Genomic DNA, 18,360 nt, shown 5'->3' with positions numbered 1-18,360 from the left:
CTTTTTTTCCCAGAAACAGGTTTCCTACTGTCACTCAGTATATCTGACAATTGTATATCAATACTGATAGTGACCTACCATCCCACTAACACTGAGACCTTCTTTTTTTTCATCCATCTGATTGCATCTCCTACTCGCACAAAGTCTGGGAAAAGCATGATTTTTTACTGTATGCTTGAAATTCTGTCTCTACAGGGTCATGAGAGATACAGAAACTGCTCAGTCACAGTGAGGAAATAGTCTAAAGACTAATACAGAAAGAGAAAAACTTCAGGTATAAACACGAAGAAAACAAATCTTAGGAAAGACATTCTGTTCTAGGCTCATCTCTGGTTCACAGCTAGCGAGCTGCAACACAACCTAAAAATAGTGTGGGGAGATGAGCTAGTGAGCATGGAATAGACCTATGAATTACAAGCCATAGACCTGCATGGTTTCCTTTGTAGTCCCTAAGTCAATGAAGCACTCAGTATCTCAGGTTTTTCATATGTGAAATGGGGGTTACAGACCTAATGGACATAAATGTATTATGGAACTAAATTTTATGAAGTCTATGAGGCGGCCATAAAAATAAGAGTAAATGAGAGTGAATCTGTTTTCTGCTTTGGATAATGAAGTGTGCCCAAGCATGACATTGAATCTGAATTTTAATTTGCAAGCACCTAGGCTAATTGTATTTACCAGATCAGCAAACTCATGGAAAAGAGAATCAACCAAGGGCTGTTAAATACAAAAATACCACCTTAGGTTCTGGAAGACCCTGAACTGTGAAAATGATGGTTAGGATACAGGGTAAATATCACTATGTGCTTGACTCTCATATTCTTCACGTACCTGCTATTAGCCACTGGTCTGGTCTGGTTTTTTTTATTCTTATGCTTTTAATTATAATGATCTTCCAACCATTCACAAAAATAATTAAGACAAAAGCTTAAAAACACTTAAATCACTCTGATATTAAACAAAAAATATTCTTTATCATTAATCTAATTATTTCCTTAAGATTATCTTACAGTTAGATAAAATGTGTTAATTAAAAAAAGTGTATTTTACACTTAGAAGCTGAAATAACAGAGCACTAGCAAGACATTTCTATTTGGTATCAGTAGGCTATTTTTTAAATAAACAATTGCTTTCAATGTGGATTTGCTATATTTTAAATTCTAATCAATGCTATGTGTTATTAGAAGTAGAGAGATTAAAAGGGGCATTTTAAATATGTGACAATTTTTTTTTCTAGAAACTATAGTGCCTTTTAAAAGCTGAAGTTCAGTTTGACAAACTGAACACTGAAAAAACAGTTATGACAAGTGGTGAAGTGATCAACAGAAGAAACTGAAGCAAAAGAAGAGCTTCTCTGGTGCTGGTTTCATAAAGGAGCTATTTTACCAAAGGAAGTAAAACCGCCTTGTGAAATCTGTTGTATGACAAGCATTTGTTCAGAGTGTGAAAATGAGCTTGTTTGAAGAAACAATATATTTTTTAAATTTTGGAAAATACGATCTAAGATATTTAAGGAAATCATGCGCTGCAGTCTATATCTTTGTTCTTATGATTGTGATTTCTGGAGAAAAGAAACCTTTACAAGAAAGCACTCCTGTTTTCCACAAAAGATTTATTGAATACAATTTTCTATTAAAAATTAAGAGAAATAATAATGCATCCTTCTCAAATTACAGTGTTCAGAAACATTAGTCAGACCTTCAATATTATTAACACACTGATGTAAAATATTTTGAACAGTGATAACCTTTTTCCATTTATATTTTTAGAACATCAAATTATTTTTTAAGAACTACTGCAATCTTCTTTTCACCAGTAGATTTCTGCTGTTCATGGCATATTATGCCAGATAGCATTTTGGAGCCATATAATAACCATTCCTCCTTCCAGCCACCAAATTGTTATTCTTTTGGTATAATGTGGGTTCAGGAATGTAAGACTGTGGACATTAAACCAATGATATAGAAACCCATCATTTGAAAATCAATGATGAATGCATGCATGCGGTTTACAGCTAAGAAGAGTCTGCATTCAAACCAGCTCTTTAAACTGTATCCTCCTTACTCAGAAAGCTGTGGCCGGCTCTGAGGCAGCTGTCCCACCTTCAGATAAATCCACCAAAGAGAATGGTCTCATTTACATTCGGAGGCAAAAAAAAAAAAAGTATAAGACTTCTAATATACAGATTAAACTTTCCTTCATCCTATACTTTAAAATTACACTCTGCCTGGACAATTATCAATTTAGATGTGACTCTATGCAGAACATCACATTCCACTATCCACTTGAAAGTGCAAAAATTATATGTCATGTATGAATGGATTTCCTGATTATAGATTATAAGAAAATGAAAACCAGATGGATTTTAGAGCAAGTTGGCTTTACATTTTTATTTGGTTAAAAGCCATATTTTTTGATGGAATAGAACATTTTTAAACATTACAGATATAACTTGTAATGCATAATGAAAATAGAAACAGTAGACACACAAGTTTTAAAGGGCATATGTCAGAATTTGTAAATTTACAGCATTTTCAATTCAAGAAGTTTTCAGAGAAAATGATTTTTCCTAGTGTTGTTTGTTACCCTGATTTGAAAGAGTAAAAATATTTTACACATAAAAGAGCTTATTTCTAGACAGAACTAGTGGAGCAGCACGTGTCACAAAATGCAGTGCCAGACTTTGTATTTGGACTAATAGCACAATATAAAGACAAATGCTTTCTGAGCGTAGAATGCTCTTCTTGGGTATGTTCCCATATTCTGCAATTAGGCACAAGTGCCACTGACTTTAGAGGGAATTTTGTCCAAGTACAGATTGCGTGATTAATCCCTATGATATCACATTTTAAAAACTCACATCCAGAAAAGCTATTTTTATGCACCAGTAGTTAGTCAGTTGATAAGAATTAATACAAAATATTAACCTACTCATGGAAAACTACTATTTGAACTCTACTGCAAATTCAAATTCTACTACCTTCAATGGTCACTCCCGTGTTGCAAAAATTTAAGGGTAGGAACAGGGCATAAGTTTACTCAAAGTAGGATAAAGCAAAGTTTACTTCTCTTTCTTCATTGCCCATTTGTAACACCTGTACCTGACATACAATTTTGGTCATTCTAATGTCAGTGGTTGAAAAATGACTGCAATTCTTGATATTCTCAGAGGTAAGGCTAAGCTTCTCTACTGAACATTTAAGTTTGGAACCTTTCCATGTATTAAGGTAACACAAATAAGGGAGAAGTGAATAATTTATTTCCACATCCCTCAACATTCTTGAACAGTATTATCACAAGTTTAAAGTCTCAAAGTCTGAAATATTGGACAAATTTGGTATTTTGATTTTTTGAATTTACTTTTTTTATTTTACCACTGAAAAGAAACAAAAATACAACGAATAAACAAAGCCTCTGTAGTAGTCCTAGAAGAATTAAGAACAAGACACACAATGAATATGTCTATTTTTTTTTGCTCTTTTCTTCCATTTACTCTAATGCTTTTCACTGACCATACGGGTTGAGAATTTACAAGATCTTCAGGAACCTGGGATGCATACTTCTCCCTAATTTTAAAAGGGAAAGAGCTTTCAAATTCTTGAAGGAGTTTTGGTAAATATTAGTGGTCATTTCATGTTCTTAACAAGCATATGCTCTTACTTGTGGAAATTACCATAATCCTTCCAAGAAGAATATGTTCATACACATCCCATACCTATGACATGATGATTGACCACTAAGCCTCTTAAAAGGGATGGCAGAATTAGAATGAGTCCGTATGAATATGAGACCCAACTATGCTATAATTTACCCTGGACTTTAAAATATAAGAAAAATAAATGAAAAAACAATGAATGCAGTAATAGAAATTTTGCTAAAATTACACTCAGTTTTGTAGTCTTCACTTGATTCAGCTTCCCACTACCTAAAAGAATGGCAATTGTGCCTAACAGTAATTACAAGGCAATGAATAGGTGCCATTTCTCTTCTTATGTTTTATAATTTTTTTAATGCGTACACACAGGTCGTATTGTTTATGACCCAAACAAAATAGACACCAACAATAACACACTAGCGCCAGGGAGTTGTACTTGCGTTCACCTAAATATAAATTTTGAAGGAGCTAACTGAAAGTTCTTATTCACATGTTGCGTGTTAATCATTTCATAGTACATGGCCTTCATTAACTGTAAACGTTAGAAGAAAACCAATCTGGAAATACGCTCACCCAGAAGAAGAAACTCTTGACATTAAAGTACCTGTCCATTCCCACATTACCCTGATCGACATTCTTTACTGAATTACTGGGAGTCACCTGAGACAGACGTGCTATGTAAAATCTACTGACTTTGTGTGAAATAATTCTCAGGCATCTTGTGAAATATCAGCTACTCAGTCCAAAAAGACTGAAATAGAAATAAAATGCTGTGAATGTACAGACATTTGGATAGAAAGAAAACTATCTCAGCAACTCTTGGCTCTTGTTATAACTTAATGTAAATATAAATTTAGAGATTCCTACAACAATAAAAGACAGTTGATATTTGATGCTGACATTCTTTCTGTCTTACTCATTCTAGTGATACAGTTTAAGATAATTTAAGATACTACAACTGTTTATAGGAAATTCTTGCTCTTTAAGTCTAAAAGTATGTAAAGGGTTCTGATGGTACTACAGTTCTCCCATACTGAGAAAAGGGCAGTATTGGGGAATCACTAAAATAATGTTAACAGAAGGCAGTTCTGGTGAATGTGAGGGCCACCTGCACTGAGAGTGCATAAAAGAAAAGGATATGCTGTTGCACCCCATTTCAGGATTATTGGACTTACTGAGAACATCTCATTTTGGGAGTCTGGCAAACCTGTGCTGCTCCCATTGCAGTGGAGATAAACTGTCTGGTCAAATTTGCCAAGGTAAACCGTGCATACAATTTGCCTATGTTTGTAATGTATTGTCAAAAAACTGACTTCTCTAAGCTGTAGCTATCATTTTCCAGTTTTCCTATGTCCCTGGGCTAGTTAAAGCTTTAGGCTGAGATCCTACATGGCTTAAGAGGCTGGATCTAACTGCTCAACGTCATATTTACTATCATGAACAGTCCTCTAAAAACCTTGGGCACCACCAGGCCTAACCAGCCCTGTCCAGCCTCCCCCCAGCCTTCTTCCTGAACCCCCAGGTTCACGTCCCCATTTCAGCCCAGCCTGGGGCAGTCAGTCCCAGCCTCAGCTAAATTGCAGAAGTGCCAGGCTCCAGCCCCACTACAGCACTGCCCAGCCGTGGACTGCATTTATCCTGACCTACAGGCTGTGAACCGTCCCCATCGCAGTGCCCAACGCCCAGAGCTGAGGCTGCCTGGCTGCCCCAATGCCCTTCTCCCTCGAGGTGGTGGGACGGGCCTTGGCAGCCAGGCCCAGCCCTGCTCAACCAGGAGTCCTTGCTGCTGCCGGTCCTGGGATCCGCTGCTCCCACGCTGCTCCCACGGTGCCCTGACACCATGTTCCTCTTCACGAAGGAATTAAAGACCAACTCTGCCTCTTCAGATCTCCACATCACATACTGCCAACTACGTTAATGAACTGTTTACATAGATGAGGTAACATTAAATCAACATTAAATCTAATCCATGAACTAGTGCCATCTACAGGTTGGAACATCCTTAGAGTCTGTTACATGTCAAGTATTTACAAGTGCACCTATCAATTGCAGTCCAATGCTGCAATAACTGGGTTCAAATCTCCTTCAAGACAGAGAGGATGCTTTTCAGGCAGAAGCAACTCTTTGGCCTCTCAAAAATACAGAGCACTGCAAACCACATTTCTGGAAAACTAAGGCAGTATCCCTGATCTAGGAGGCTAGAAATCTGATGTATTTTTCAATCAAACAGAAACCTGTGAATGTGTTCACAATTAGAATGAAAGACCATGAGAACAAAATCTGAGCTGTGTATCACAGACCGTTACATTTAATGCAATTACTTTACTGCTGAATCAAGTGCATGACTAAGTATATGGCAAACTAACCTGATCACCAACACTGTGGTTTATGTTGTACTGCTATAATAAGATACATATGTAAATGTATTTTAAAGTAGTTCTTACACTAAGTGTTCTCCCATCTTAGACTATGTTCAAAGTTCACACCTTAATAAAATAAAAGTAAAGGTGGCACCTAACTATCTACAGAATTAGCCTGTGGTTACCCACATAAGGAACTGCAAGCAGCCGTTTGAAACATTTCTTATTGCGATTAGGTTTCCCAAGCTACAGGCAGACATTTCATGTCAAAACATCTCTGGACTCTCTCCTCCTAACCTTTGGAACAGGGGTATAACACATATGCAGGAAGGCTGTGCCTTAAATTCAGTAAACACAAGGAGAAGGTAGAACGCTCTGCCTGCTTAAAACTGTCACTCTTATTCCAGCTTTTTGCCTAACATAGAAACAGAACAACAGATAATCCAAGTCCTGGTACTGTTTGTGTTTCTTAACACTCCAGTACAGTTACCACTGACAGCATGCTTATACTCTTTATTGTATGATTATAGAATCTTAGTGTCTGCTCTGGCGATTCTCTAATAGCATCTCGTTTCAGGTATTTCCAAGTATACAGCTTTAATACAGAAATGTTATGTTGCCTGTATCTTCACCTCTGATTGTACTGATTCATTTGTTTTCATTTCCACAACACTATTTTGTTCTGATGCTTACATATCAATATCTATGTCTATCTCTAAAAACATGTATCTCATATTATCATGTTTGGCTTGAAGGTTCATCTAATCAGCACAGTAACTATGTTGTAATTATTGAGAAAGATCACTTAAGACAATTACAGAAGAGTCTTCAGTTTTGTGCTTTATAAGGATTACCCTTTTACAGTTTAAAAATATGGGCACTGCACAATGAGCATCAGAATGGTATTAGGTGCATTATCAGCTCTCTGGTGTAATTTAAGGTCCATAGTAAACATCGGATGCCAGCAGTCACTTAAAGGTGCCTTACCACGGTGAAATAACTAGCCTAGCCCTGCTACTGGACCTATAGATGTTATCATCAGACCGAGTGTAGTGCCTCCTACCTCATGTAGTATTCCCTCCTCCTTCCTTCCTGTTCACACTTGCACAGGTTAGTGCTACTCTCTGCACTAGAAATGCAGAATTTTTTTTACACAAACTCCAGTCTATTAGAAGAAGTCAACACCAAATATGAAGGACAGTTTTCAAAAGCATTCATCTGAAATTTAGCCTGCATGACATCTTTTCTGAAAATCCTGCAGTAAGTGGCCCAGACCTTCTGCACAGCATGTACAAAGTTATATCTGGACCTTGTCTGTCTGAGATTTGCCCCTGCCCAATACCTTTTCAGGACTAGCTGCTCACATTTGATTAGATGTTAATTCTTATTCCAGTAAAGCAATTAAATAATGCATATTATGAGCATGTGATATTATCTCCCTCCATCTTTTACGTTAGCTGAAAATATCCTCCATTCTAGTCCCTTCTATGCAAAAAACAGTATTTTTTCTTCAATTATATGAGCTATTATAGAGTCAGCAGAAAGATAAAACAAGAGGAAAGAGGAGAACTACATTACTGGAAAAATATAATTTTTTATGAAGTTATACAGGAAAAAAATATGAGCCTGGGAAGAGTAGAGGACTATACTTTTCTTCCTGACTGCCTGAGAGCCTTTTCAAAAGACAAATTATTTGCTTTTGTGGTTTTTCCAAAACAACTATCATTTTGGGGAAAGGTGTTTTTTTAAAGAGTATTTCAGGATAAGAAATAACTTAAATTATAAACTGAATATAAAATTTGAAACTTTCTTGAAACTTGAAATGTGCTTTTTTGCTTCCCCCAAGAAACATCAGAAATAGGTGTTAATATCTTCTTTTCATAAACAGCACTAAGTTACAAAGCTACATGTTAAATTGTCAATTTTTGATACATTCACAACTATTGAAAAATGAAGAACATATAGTTTAAAATTCAACATCAGAAGAACTTCAAAACTAGATATTTTAAACACAAATTGTACATTCTTGGATTTCTCTGCTGTCTATGCTATCGGAACAAATTTACACACAACAGGGAAGTGTTTCATGCATGGATAACTACCATGTAGAATTTTTTTGAAATTTAAGCGGATGCAAAGAAAAGACCAATAACAATCTCTTCCCTTTCTCTTCTAGCTCCCTACCCCCAGTGTTCTGGGAGACTGTTCCAGCTGTTATCAAGGGAAAATCAGCTTGCAAGAGATTTGGAAAACAACTAGAATCTATGACTTGAATATCTGAATTGGAGAATCATGTTAAAAATTAAAGGTCAGGGGTCACATTCACTCAGTACTGCCAGGAGCTTCCGGGTGGGCCTGCAATCCCAACTTCAAGGGATTAAAAGCATTTCTTGCTTTTCTTCCCAGAGCAAAGTCCTCGTTGCATTCCAGATCCAGAAGGCATCAGCTATCTCAGCACTCAGGGTAGGCATGAAATCCAGATGTTTGATGATTTGCAATGCCTTTTTTTGTTTGTTTTCTCTATCTGAACGAGAATACAGACTGCAATATGCGAAAGAAAAAGATAATGTGGAGTCCTGACAAACACAATGGACAGACAAAATAGTGAGTGAAATCTTTGCCTCCCTGAAGAAAAGCAAAAAATTCCCACAGACTTCACTGGGAAAAGGATTTTATCTAAGGAATACAAGTTATTCTAGAGGACTATTTGTAATTGTCATAAAGGAAAAGAAGAAGTCAATCATGCCTGTCTTTAAAATCCTACTTACAATGAAAAACAGTTTGTATGACTCACTAATTGTTCATTACACGTGAACTTAGGGCTTTCTCCCTTTCAATCCTTTCAAGCTGTCTTTTTATAAATACAAATATTGAGACACTGCCGATTAGAGAGACGATGAGACAGAGAATAACTAAATAACTTACTAAAGTCAACACTTACACAACTGATAGAAACCTAATAAAGGCCAGATTTCCACAAATGTTCATGGAGGTCTACTCAGACTGAACTTACATAGATCTCTTTACACATAAGAGGTCACACCAATTAACTGAAAATATACACACCCAACCTTTCCAAATGACGCACAAAGTCAATGTGATGTTTTTTGACTTTTACATGGAAAGCATCCTCCACCCTTTCAAATCTATTCTTAAAGGTTTGCTGATATGATATTTACCTGTACAAAAAGATTCTGAATTAGCTCTATGCAATAGATTAGTTGTCTAAGGCAGAAACAAGACTTAATTTTGGAAAGGCCTGTGTTGGCTGCCTACACAGACATGAATTTCAAGTACTGTTAGATAGACAATTTCCTTCATACTATATATTAGAGCTGTCAAACAAGTTCTAGTGTTGTTATTGCTTTATCACGAATCTCCCACTAGTAGATACTTTCCTTAAAACACCAACTCCTGGATTGTCACAGGACTGGAAAAAAGTATATGTATCTTCTTTTTACAGAGGAAAGTTTGGAAAAGCAACACTTAATGGCATAGAGCCTTTAGAAAAAGGAAAAAGAAAAAGAATCTGAGAGCTATTGTGTTGCTCACTTCTCATGTGCCTTCACGGTTTTTAAGCCAGCCTGACAAATTGTGATTACTTATTGTTTGGGTTTGGCACTATTGCATCATGAACTCTGTTATGAATGACTGTATGTTCTTTCTTCCGGATTGTAAACTTCCTTGGGCAGGAACTGTTGTTTACTACACTTTAGTACAGCATCTTGCCCAATCTTTAGATCAGAGGTCTGTGGACAACTGCACTGATCAAATAATGAGGGAGGGCCAATGACTTGTTACGCTCTCCCTGGCGACCTCAGTCCTAACAGGTTGCCCATAAACTGGTTTGGGAATCATTGTTCTAAGCTCACTTGTTTATTTAACATATTCCACACTTGTTGCCTAAGAATTAACTTCTCTTGACTTGCCAAGCATGATTTTAGGGCACAATGGAAATATTTATGTAATCTTTTGCTTATTTATATTTGGGATTGCAAAAGAGACTAATGGAGTTAGGTGCCTTTCTGATTCTTGCTTACTTTTGTTCCTTACTTTTGAGCAGATTGTTTCTTTTTAGTAAATCATTCTTTTTCCAGAAAATATCATTCAGAATGCCTCTACCTTAATACATAGCTTATACATTAAAAAGTGACTATTGCATATATACGTTTGGCTTGAAATACAAACAGAATATATAACACCTTTACCCACAGTCAGTACATGACCAAGAAAAAAATAATTAGCAGTAAAGCACTAGCAAACTGTAATATTGGCTGACAGATCCAGGACCTGAGCTCTGAGAATATAAGGCCAGTGGCAGGTTGTGCTTACTTTCCAGAAGGAAACGACTAGCTGCTGATTTGTAGGTAAATATGGGATTCAGTTATTAAAAAGACATAGGATGAATTTTTCTACAGGAACTACTGATTTTTTCTGTGTCTAGTAATTTCAGAGAGCAACTTTAAATGTAGTCGAAGGATGCCTGATTTACAGAGAACACACACTTAGCTCCTTTGACAGCATTTTTAGAGTCTCAAATTTTGAGTAACTTGCTCTTTTAGTTTAATATTAAAGTCAAGATGGAGGCAGTACAGAAACCACTGGTAAAACAAATCAATTACAGAGAATAAATGAACAATTAAAGCAAAAATTATATTTTTATATACCCACCCTAGATTTAAAACTTGAGAATGAAATTTTCCTTCTCTTGTATTATTTATAATGGTGAAAATTTAATGAAATTCTGTTGATCTAGATGAGCTTATTCCATTCAAAATAAAACTTAATTATAAAATACAAAAGATCATAATTTGAAAACCATATGGAAACAAAATGAAAATTATAACTCAGTCGGAGGTTTTAAAAATCAAAATATTAAAGACTACCTTAGAACCATTGTATTTTGATTTTTAAACTACTGATATATTTTTGAAGTCTTACTCTTTCATCAGGCTTCCAACCTAAGTATTGAACCACTGTATAAAACTTGAGTTCAGATAATTTAAACAACTACAACCTTTACTTCATTGACATTATTTGTTTCTGATCAAGTTATTGTCGACTTAACTGGTTTTGTTTGCTCCTAAAAAATTCAAACAACTTCATACATTTTATTATGTTAACTGGTTATATAACACTTAATCTTCATGTTAGTTATGGGGTAAGCTGAAGAGAGTGACTCTAAGTGGTTTTAGAGCATATTGATTTAAGTCCAAAAATTTCTTCTGTCTCTCTAATTAAAAATCTCTGGTTTGAGAGAATGGTGCCAAAGACATCGCTGCACCTATAATTTAGCAACTATACTAAACAGTAAGTTCACTCCAATTTTGTTGGACTTTGCTATTATCACATGATATAAACTGTCCAATCTGTATTTGTCTAAGAACAAATTTACTTTAACAAACCTGAGATAACCTTGGTTTAAGTTAAAAATACCACTACTGGTACTTAGTTGTGTAGGATAATAAAGTAGTCAGCTTTCTTAAGTTCTATTTATGTCTTGGGTTGACTCCCAAGGTAAATTGCAGATGATGTCAGGGTTATTACTTGGAATAATCCAAACCAACAAAACAATACAAATTTCAAAAACGAGGCTTAACTAACCTAAGTATCTTTTTCCATTTCCTATCTTGCAGTTAATAATGTAATTTGTTAAAGTAATGCAAAAACTGAGGCCTGGTATCAGCAATCAAATGTAGTTTCATTTTGTTGTGACAGAAATGAAACCCTTTAGACTCTTCTTCTTTGGAGTATGTTATTTTGAATATATGCTATTTTTGAATGCTGCAGAAAAATGCAAATTCATAATGTTCTAATTTGGCAAGAAATATGAACCCCAACAGATTAAACTGCATGATCATGCTACCAGCTTCTAAATTGCCAGTTAGAAAAAAAACACAGAGGTCTCTGTTTCTTATGAAGAATGATGAACAAAGAGAACTTTTGATGTTTATTCTTCTGCACCCTAAAGAGAGAGCACGGACTGTCCAAAATAGTGGCATTATGGAATGATGCAACTAAGGCAGAAGATTCAACCTTATAGTGACCTTTCATCTTCCTTCAGCCCTGTATCAAATTCTTGCTACTGCTCTGCATTTAAGACATTTAGAAAACACATCTTTAATGGTGTTTAAAGCTCTTATTGCCAGATAAAGAACAAAGACTATTCATACAATTAAATATTTATGATGCATTCCTAGCAATGCCCTGCATATGCATGCCCCTCAAATCAATTGCCTACTCCAAAGTTACATTGCTTGAAAGCTTAATGTATAGTATTGCACACAGGAAACAGAAATTCTTTATTGTAAATAAATTATCAAGCTATACCTCTTATTTTATGCTTATAAATGCTCTTAATATATTTCCAAGAAAAAATATTTTAAAAGAGTTAACTTCTAACCTAGCATATATATATACATTTATTATTAAGCACAAGGAATTGTTAAGCCAAACGCATGTGTAGAAGGGCTTTTATTTTAGTGTGTGCCCCTTTTAAAGGAAAACATTGCCTTCTTTACTAATTGCTTTTTAGCGTCCTTTTTAAAGAACGAGGAAACAAGTCACAAGACAATGCTATTTCTTAACAAGCCAGTAGAGGGAGCCCCTTCATAGGGCAATCGATTTCCTATCTGCATTCTCTGCTGCTGTACTTGAAGTTTCTACTATACATGAGATTAAAAAAAAGATGAAATGCAACTATCACCAGAATGAATCTTTCTTTAGCTGTGTTTCACGGCCTAACAAAAATGATTAGCAAAACTGTAATTTTCTATCTTTTTTTTTTTTTTTTTTTTTTTTTTTTTTTTTTTTTTTTTTTTGAGAACAAAGGAGACTAATAACTAAGTTCCTGTGGTCTGCTTACCCTACTCCTAAATTAATACCGAATGATCTCTTAAAGCTTCAGCAGGAGGTTAAAGTGCCTTTTTGATACAATTCTGTGCAGTTTCAATTCTACTACAGATGCAGCTCACAAACATCTGTGGCTCATCTATGTGTGAAGATAAAAGCGGGATAGTCTAAAGTGGCTGAGAAGAGCCAAGAAAGAAAAAAAATCATGATAGCCAGGATTTCTTTTTAAGTCATTCTATGCAACAGTGTCAAAATTAGCATATATCTCAACCCCGGTTTATAGTGCATAAAATGGATCTTCTGACTTTTTCTGTATAGTTCTTTCCAAAAGCAGCTAATCCAGCAAAATTGGATGTGCTCCGTGTTTTACTACTCAACGTTTTTTCTTCCAGCATGCGTGTTTACTTCTCAAACTGAAACAGTAATCTTGCCATTGTCTTTTGTAATCTGTATTTGTAATAATGTAATATTGCTGACATTGCAAACAAATCGCTGAGTTTACTGAGCAAAGGGGACTACTTCAGCAACATTGCTTTGATAACACAGGCCTTAACAAATACTGTTCTCACTAGCTCTAAGAGAGTAAGACTAAAGAGGCTAAACTTCTGCTCTGCCTGGGTATTTTGAAAATCCCTCCCCACTGGGTCCCACAGCACTTAAGTAAATGTTTAAAACTAAGTTTAATTACTAATTATTAAAGTAAATGCTATCAGATTTTGATGGTTATCAATGGTCTTAAGCATGAAATGAAATCTGTGCTCAGTAGCTGGAAGTCTAATGAGGGACTCATTATTTCAGTCTTCACTGGAGCTTAAATTCATAAAATAAAACCCTGATTCCACTGAAGTCACTAAGGTCAATGGAAAAACTCCCTTTGACTTCAAAGGATCAGGAATTTCTGCCACTGCCCTCAGCAGAGTTTTACCTTCACAGGGCTAAATAATGGACCCGTAAGTTTTTATGGACAAGCTAACGTGAAGGAAATCAGACATCTGTATACATGCAATTGGGTGAAGCACAAGATTTTCAACAGTTCCAAAAACCAGTCTCTTCCTATTTTGAGTGAAGCACAGCTAACAGCACCTTCCCTCTCCCTCAGGTGGGGGAACCTTATCCTCCCTAGCCCATGCTCAGCACTTTCTAATATCTCGCCCCCAATTTGCGGACTCAGCCTTTGAAGGAAGCCTGTTGTTCACTTAGAATACTAAATACAAATACTCTCCTCTTTACCTGCACTGGTGCCTGCACCGGTTGTGAGGTCCCCACCCATCAGGCCACCTAGGGGGTTGAAATGAAAGTGAGTATAATAAAACATAACAGCCAAACATTCAAAATAGTCCTAACATTTTCCCTGCTTTCAAATGGCCTGATCCAACAACCACTACTGTTTTCCTTCTGACTCCCAACACGTCCATGGTTATAAAATTGTAATGAATAATGTTACACATACAAGATATTTGCCTTTCAAGGACAAACAAAATATAAGGTACCTAATTTTTCATTATTTTATATTCATACTTCCACAGTGTATGAACTATCAATTATTTCTGAAATTTATTTTTTGGCATACCTGCATCTGAAAATTGTATTTGTTTCAATATTAGCCAGAAAAGCAAAGTCCTCCACACAGGATTGTGAGGAAAAGACTGAAAGCTGCTGGATGACAACTTTACTCAGAAGCTGTAATACATATTTGCATAACTTTTCATTTAAATTTTCTCAGCCTTTCATAGACATTCATTTCAAGTATTTACAATACCTTGTGCTTGCAGACCTCAGATGGCTCTTTGAACCCTGTATACTTAAGGATGTTGATGTTGCTTCAGCCAGACAGATTGAATGAACCTAATCCCCGTTTATCCTGTTCAGAGGTGACCCTTCATCAGCAGCAGCACGGGAGCATAGCCTCTTGCTATACAAGACTCTCAAGTACAGTACTCAACTAACGTTAACCATCAAGGAACTTGGGAATGCAACAATCATAATTTGTTGAAATAACAACAAATTCTGTATTTAGCCTCTAGGCTACTCTTTAAAGTAACTAGTGGCCTGTTTTACTTGCTTTAACTTGTTTGCACTGGCCACACATTCTCCCCCACCCACTTAAGCTTTACAGTGTAGTGAGTTCTTGAATGTATTAAGTAGACAAGCTGCCTTTTTATGAAACAGCAAATTGTCTGCCCTTTTATCCTTTATTGATTTCCTTTAATCTTAGTCAATATTCAGCTTTTTCTAGGACATTTTTTTTTTAATTTTCTAAATCAGGAATAAAAACCTCTTTGGCCCTTCTTTTGATTTTTCAACACAGCAATTTTGGATAAACTGTTATGACTAGTAAAAACAGAGCTCTTGTTTCTCAGAGTACAGTTTAAAGTTAATTAAGGCACACAAGCAGGCGATAAAAAACAACATTTAAAGGGATGAGATTGAAGAGAACATACCTGTGTTACCTGCACTTGGAGGCCGATGCGTCACGCCAGGAGACATGCTATTTCTTTGCAAAGAAGGATGGGCCAGTGGCAAAAGGTTGGGGTTACCCAGAGAGCTGACTGGGTTACTGTATACCAAACTGTTGTGGTTGGACACCGGGATAGAAACTGGCATCTCAAAGTTTGGTGGTGGAACCGCCTGTACAAGCAAAAAAGGGAAACAAAGACAAGAATAGTACAGAAGTACAACAGTCTTCAAGTACAGTTACTCTATATTTAGTTCAAATATGTTGTAGTTGGTGATTAACATATTTAAGCTCCCCCCCATTAAGAGTCAAGAGAAGTTTTAAACAGAGTTAACATGGCACATTTTTGAAATCCTGATTCCATCTTCCTTCAGTGCAGTTTGCACATTTACTTTGTAAGAACTGGAAAGATTTTTTTCTTTCTTTTTTTTTTTTTGTTTAAAACTAAAATCCTGTTTCATGAAGCTTAATTTTCTATTTCTTTCATTCAGTGAAGTTGTAATTGTTCACTTGTGGTATCTTAATCTAGTGTCACAGATGACTGCAAGATCAAAGGTGCATGAATATGGTGACTTCATTGCATGGAGAAAAATTAGAAGGGGAGGAATGCAAAAGGGAAAGCTTTAATTTCAGCATAAGTTGCTTTAGCAACCAAAATGATCCCAAATCATGTTAAAGGCACCAACACAGAAAATGACTTTTTTTTTTTTTTTAGTTTCTAGCTTTGTTTGGGAAGGGCTTAAAAGAAAGTAAGTTCTGCTCAAGGACACATAGCAAATACAAGAACTTTACATGTATACCTTTCTTCTGGTTCTTGGTTTTGGAAGGGAACTGTTTTTAACACCTACTCAATACACTGTTTTCACCATTTAAAAATAACATCTTTAGAGCCTTTCCTTTGTAAAAATCCCTTTCAATAAAGATTTTTGCAAACTGGACCAAATTATGCCACTTGACTCCAGGTCTGACAGGGAGTGCAAGCAGATGCAGTGCCTGATACTCATTATGCTCTTAGAAACCACAAAACAGTATTACCAACTCAAGTTTGTTGGTTGGTTTGTTGGATGGGGTTTTCCTGGGTGAGGCTTGTCTGAATTTCATTAAAACCCACGGTTCTTGTATCATTCAAATACATGAGAATTACATATTTTAGTTGCTTTTTTAATAATTAGTTTCCTGCTCTTGTGAATGGACAGAAAACTTTTCCATGATTACCTGACCGCAATTTGTATGTTCAAAAATCTGAATGCAAACGAAATACCTTTTAATTTACCACTTAAAAATCTTTAAGCACTTCAACAGTCTTAATTCTTCAAAAAAAAGTCTTTAAACTAGCCTTGTGGTGACATCTTCAGGGGGAGGAACTCACAGATTTTAATTTTATTGTTGACAGATGATTGTACTGATAAGTCTCCAAGGACCTAGAGGGAGTATGTTGAGAAGTGGACACATAATCTGTTGTGTCAGGCAGCAGAGACAGCCTGACCTTGTGCCACCCACACGCATCTTCTCTGACTAGTCAGATCTGCTGGCTGCTGGCATATTACAGCTCCAGCTGTCAAATTATGGTTACCTCTTAAGTTTTCTTTGTCCTATTCCCTTTCTAAGGGCAGACAAAATTTAGCTCTAAATATATAGGAATCTTTTTTGCTTAACCACTGAAACATAGCATACAAATAATAAGGCACAGTAAGATTTTAGTTCAGGGCACCATGTGAAGAATATGCTACACGGATGCCTCAGGACTTCTTTCAAGGTGTTAATTTAGCTTTATAACCCTCTCTGTGGCTTAGTTTTCTGAGAAAAACGTGCTTTTCTCTCTCCGCCCTAGCATGATGGCCAAGATCAGTTAGGACACTCAGTCTAACTGACCTGAGTTTAAATGTCTACAGCCTGCTGGCAGAGCCTCTTGGCCAGGGCTCCGTGTCTCTGGAACTCTTGTCCCCTTGGCTAAGAGGCTGAAGTGTGCCTCTAATGGCCATTTTTGTTTGAAGAGCTGACTGAAGAAACTGGTTTAAGTAGGGGGTTGGTAGGGGAGGAGAGGTATTCTGGAAACGTTCAGTGGGTAAGAAGCAAAACTACATGTGTTGCTACGGTCTATGTAGAAATCTTGAAACATAGTTGGTGCTTCACAAATAGAAAAAAGAGAACAAATGACTACGTATGGACAAATGTAACTGCTGAAGTATGCTTCTGCCCCATGTGTTCCTCATTTCTTTTAGGAGCAACGTTTTTGCATGCAAGCATTTTTACAGTTAAGGCCTAGCTCTCTGGCTGCACATGTGGCTTGTCTTTCAAAGAAGAATTTACCATGTATACAGCACAAGGAGTGCCCACATATGTCATGACTGAAAGCTAAACTCCTTGGAAATAGGCACATGTAGTCGAATTTGAAACATTTTATCAGTCTGCAAGTATGATTTGAAGCAAGCCACTTTCTTTACTGGCCACAAAAAGATTTAGGAGTTTCCCAAATTCTGTGTAAGGAGGGAATGCACTTCAGCCCTCTCAATGCACAGGCTGGTTCTGAAGCTCAGAGTCAGCTGCTGTCGATGGCTGTTATCTTTTCAAAAAGTTTTAGCCAATGAATTCACATGATGAATGGATGTTTTTGCTCCATAACCAGCTTGGGGATATGAATACGCCAACATGGAGCATCTTGCTATTGTAATACACAGCACAATGGCAGATCTCGCTGCCTAGTTGCTCCAAGGACATGATCCCACCTCCAGTTCTGCAGGCTTTAAGCAAAGCTTAGGAGCTTGTGTGTCAGCCCACGTCAGGCTCAATGTCATCCACTAGAGATCATTTTGCACAGTGTCTGCTTAGCCTCCGTCACGACATCTATAAAATCTGGCCTGCTGAGCCTGGCTATACAGCTGACACAAGCAATATTCCCTCCATTTTATTAACTTATTTCCCTAATCACAACCTCTGTCCAAAAATCCAAACTAAGACCCAGATACAAATGCAAATCTGAAGGTCCAGTCAATTCCTCTTCAGGTTCATCTGCTTGTATCATCATTCTGTTTTTC

General features: G+C 36.5%; 1 protein-coding gene across 8 annotated transcripts in view; it reads right to left on the bottom strand.

Moving 5' to 3' along the window:
- The window catches only part of MEF2C (myocyte enhancer factor 2C), a 131,309-nt gene that overhangs the window by 16,039 nt on the left and 96,910 nt on the right, over window positions 1-18,360 (bottom strand). For all 8 annotated transcript variants that reach the window (XM_062599583.1, XM_062599589.1, XM_062599582.1 and 5 more), the window contains 2 exons: window positions 15,312-15,498; window positions 14,101-14,148 (listed from right to left, as the gene is read on the bottom strand). In XM_062599583.1, the coding sequence (XP_062455567.1) occupies window positions 14,101-14,148; window positions 15,312-15,498 (235 nt within the window). The remainder of the gene's footprint in view (window positions 1-14,100; window positions 14,149-15,311; window positions 15,499-18,360) is intronic.

This window comes from Rhea pennata, chromosome Z, assembly GCF_028389875.1.
Source record: "Rhea pennata isolate bPtePen1 chromosome Z, bPtePen1.pri, whole genome shotgun sequence".
Taxonomy (NCBI): domain Eukaryota; kingdom Metazoa; phylum Chordata; class Aves; order Rheiformes; family Rheidae; genus Rhea; species Rhea pennata.
The sequence above is the reverse complement of the archived record's forward strand: the minus strand, read 5'-3'. Positions and strand labels throughout refer to the sequence as shown.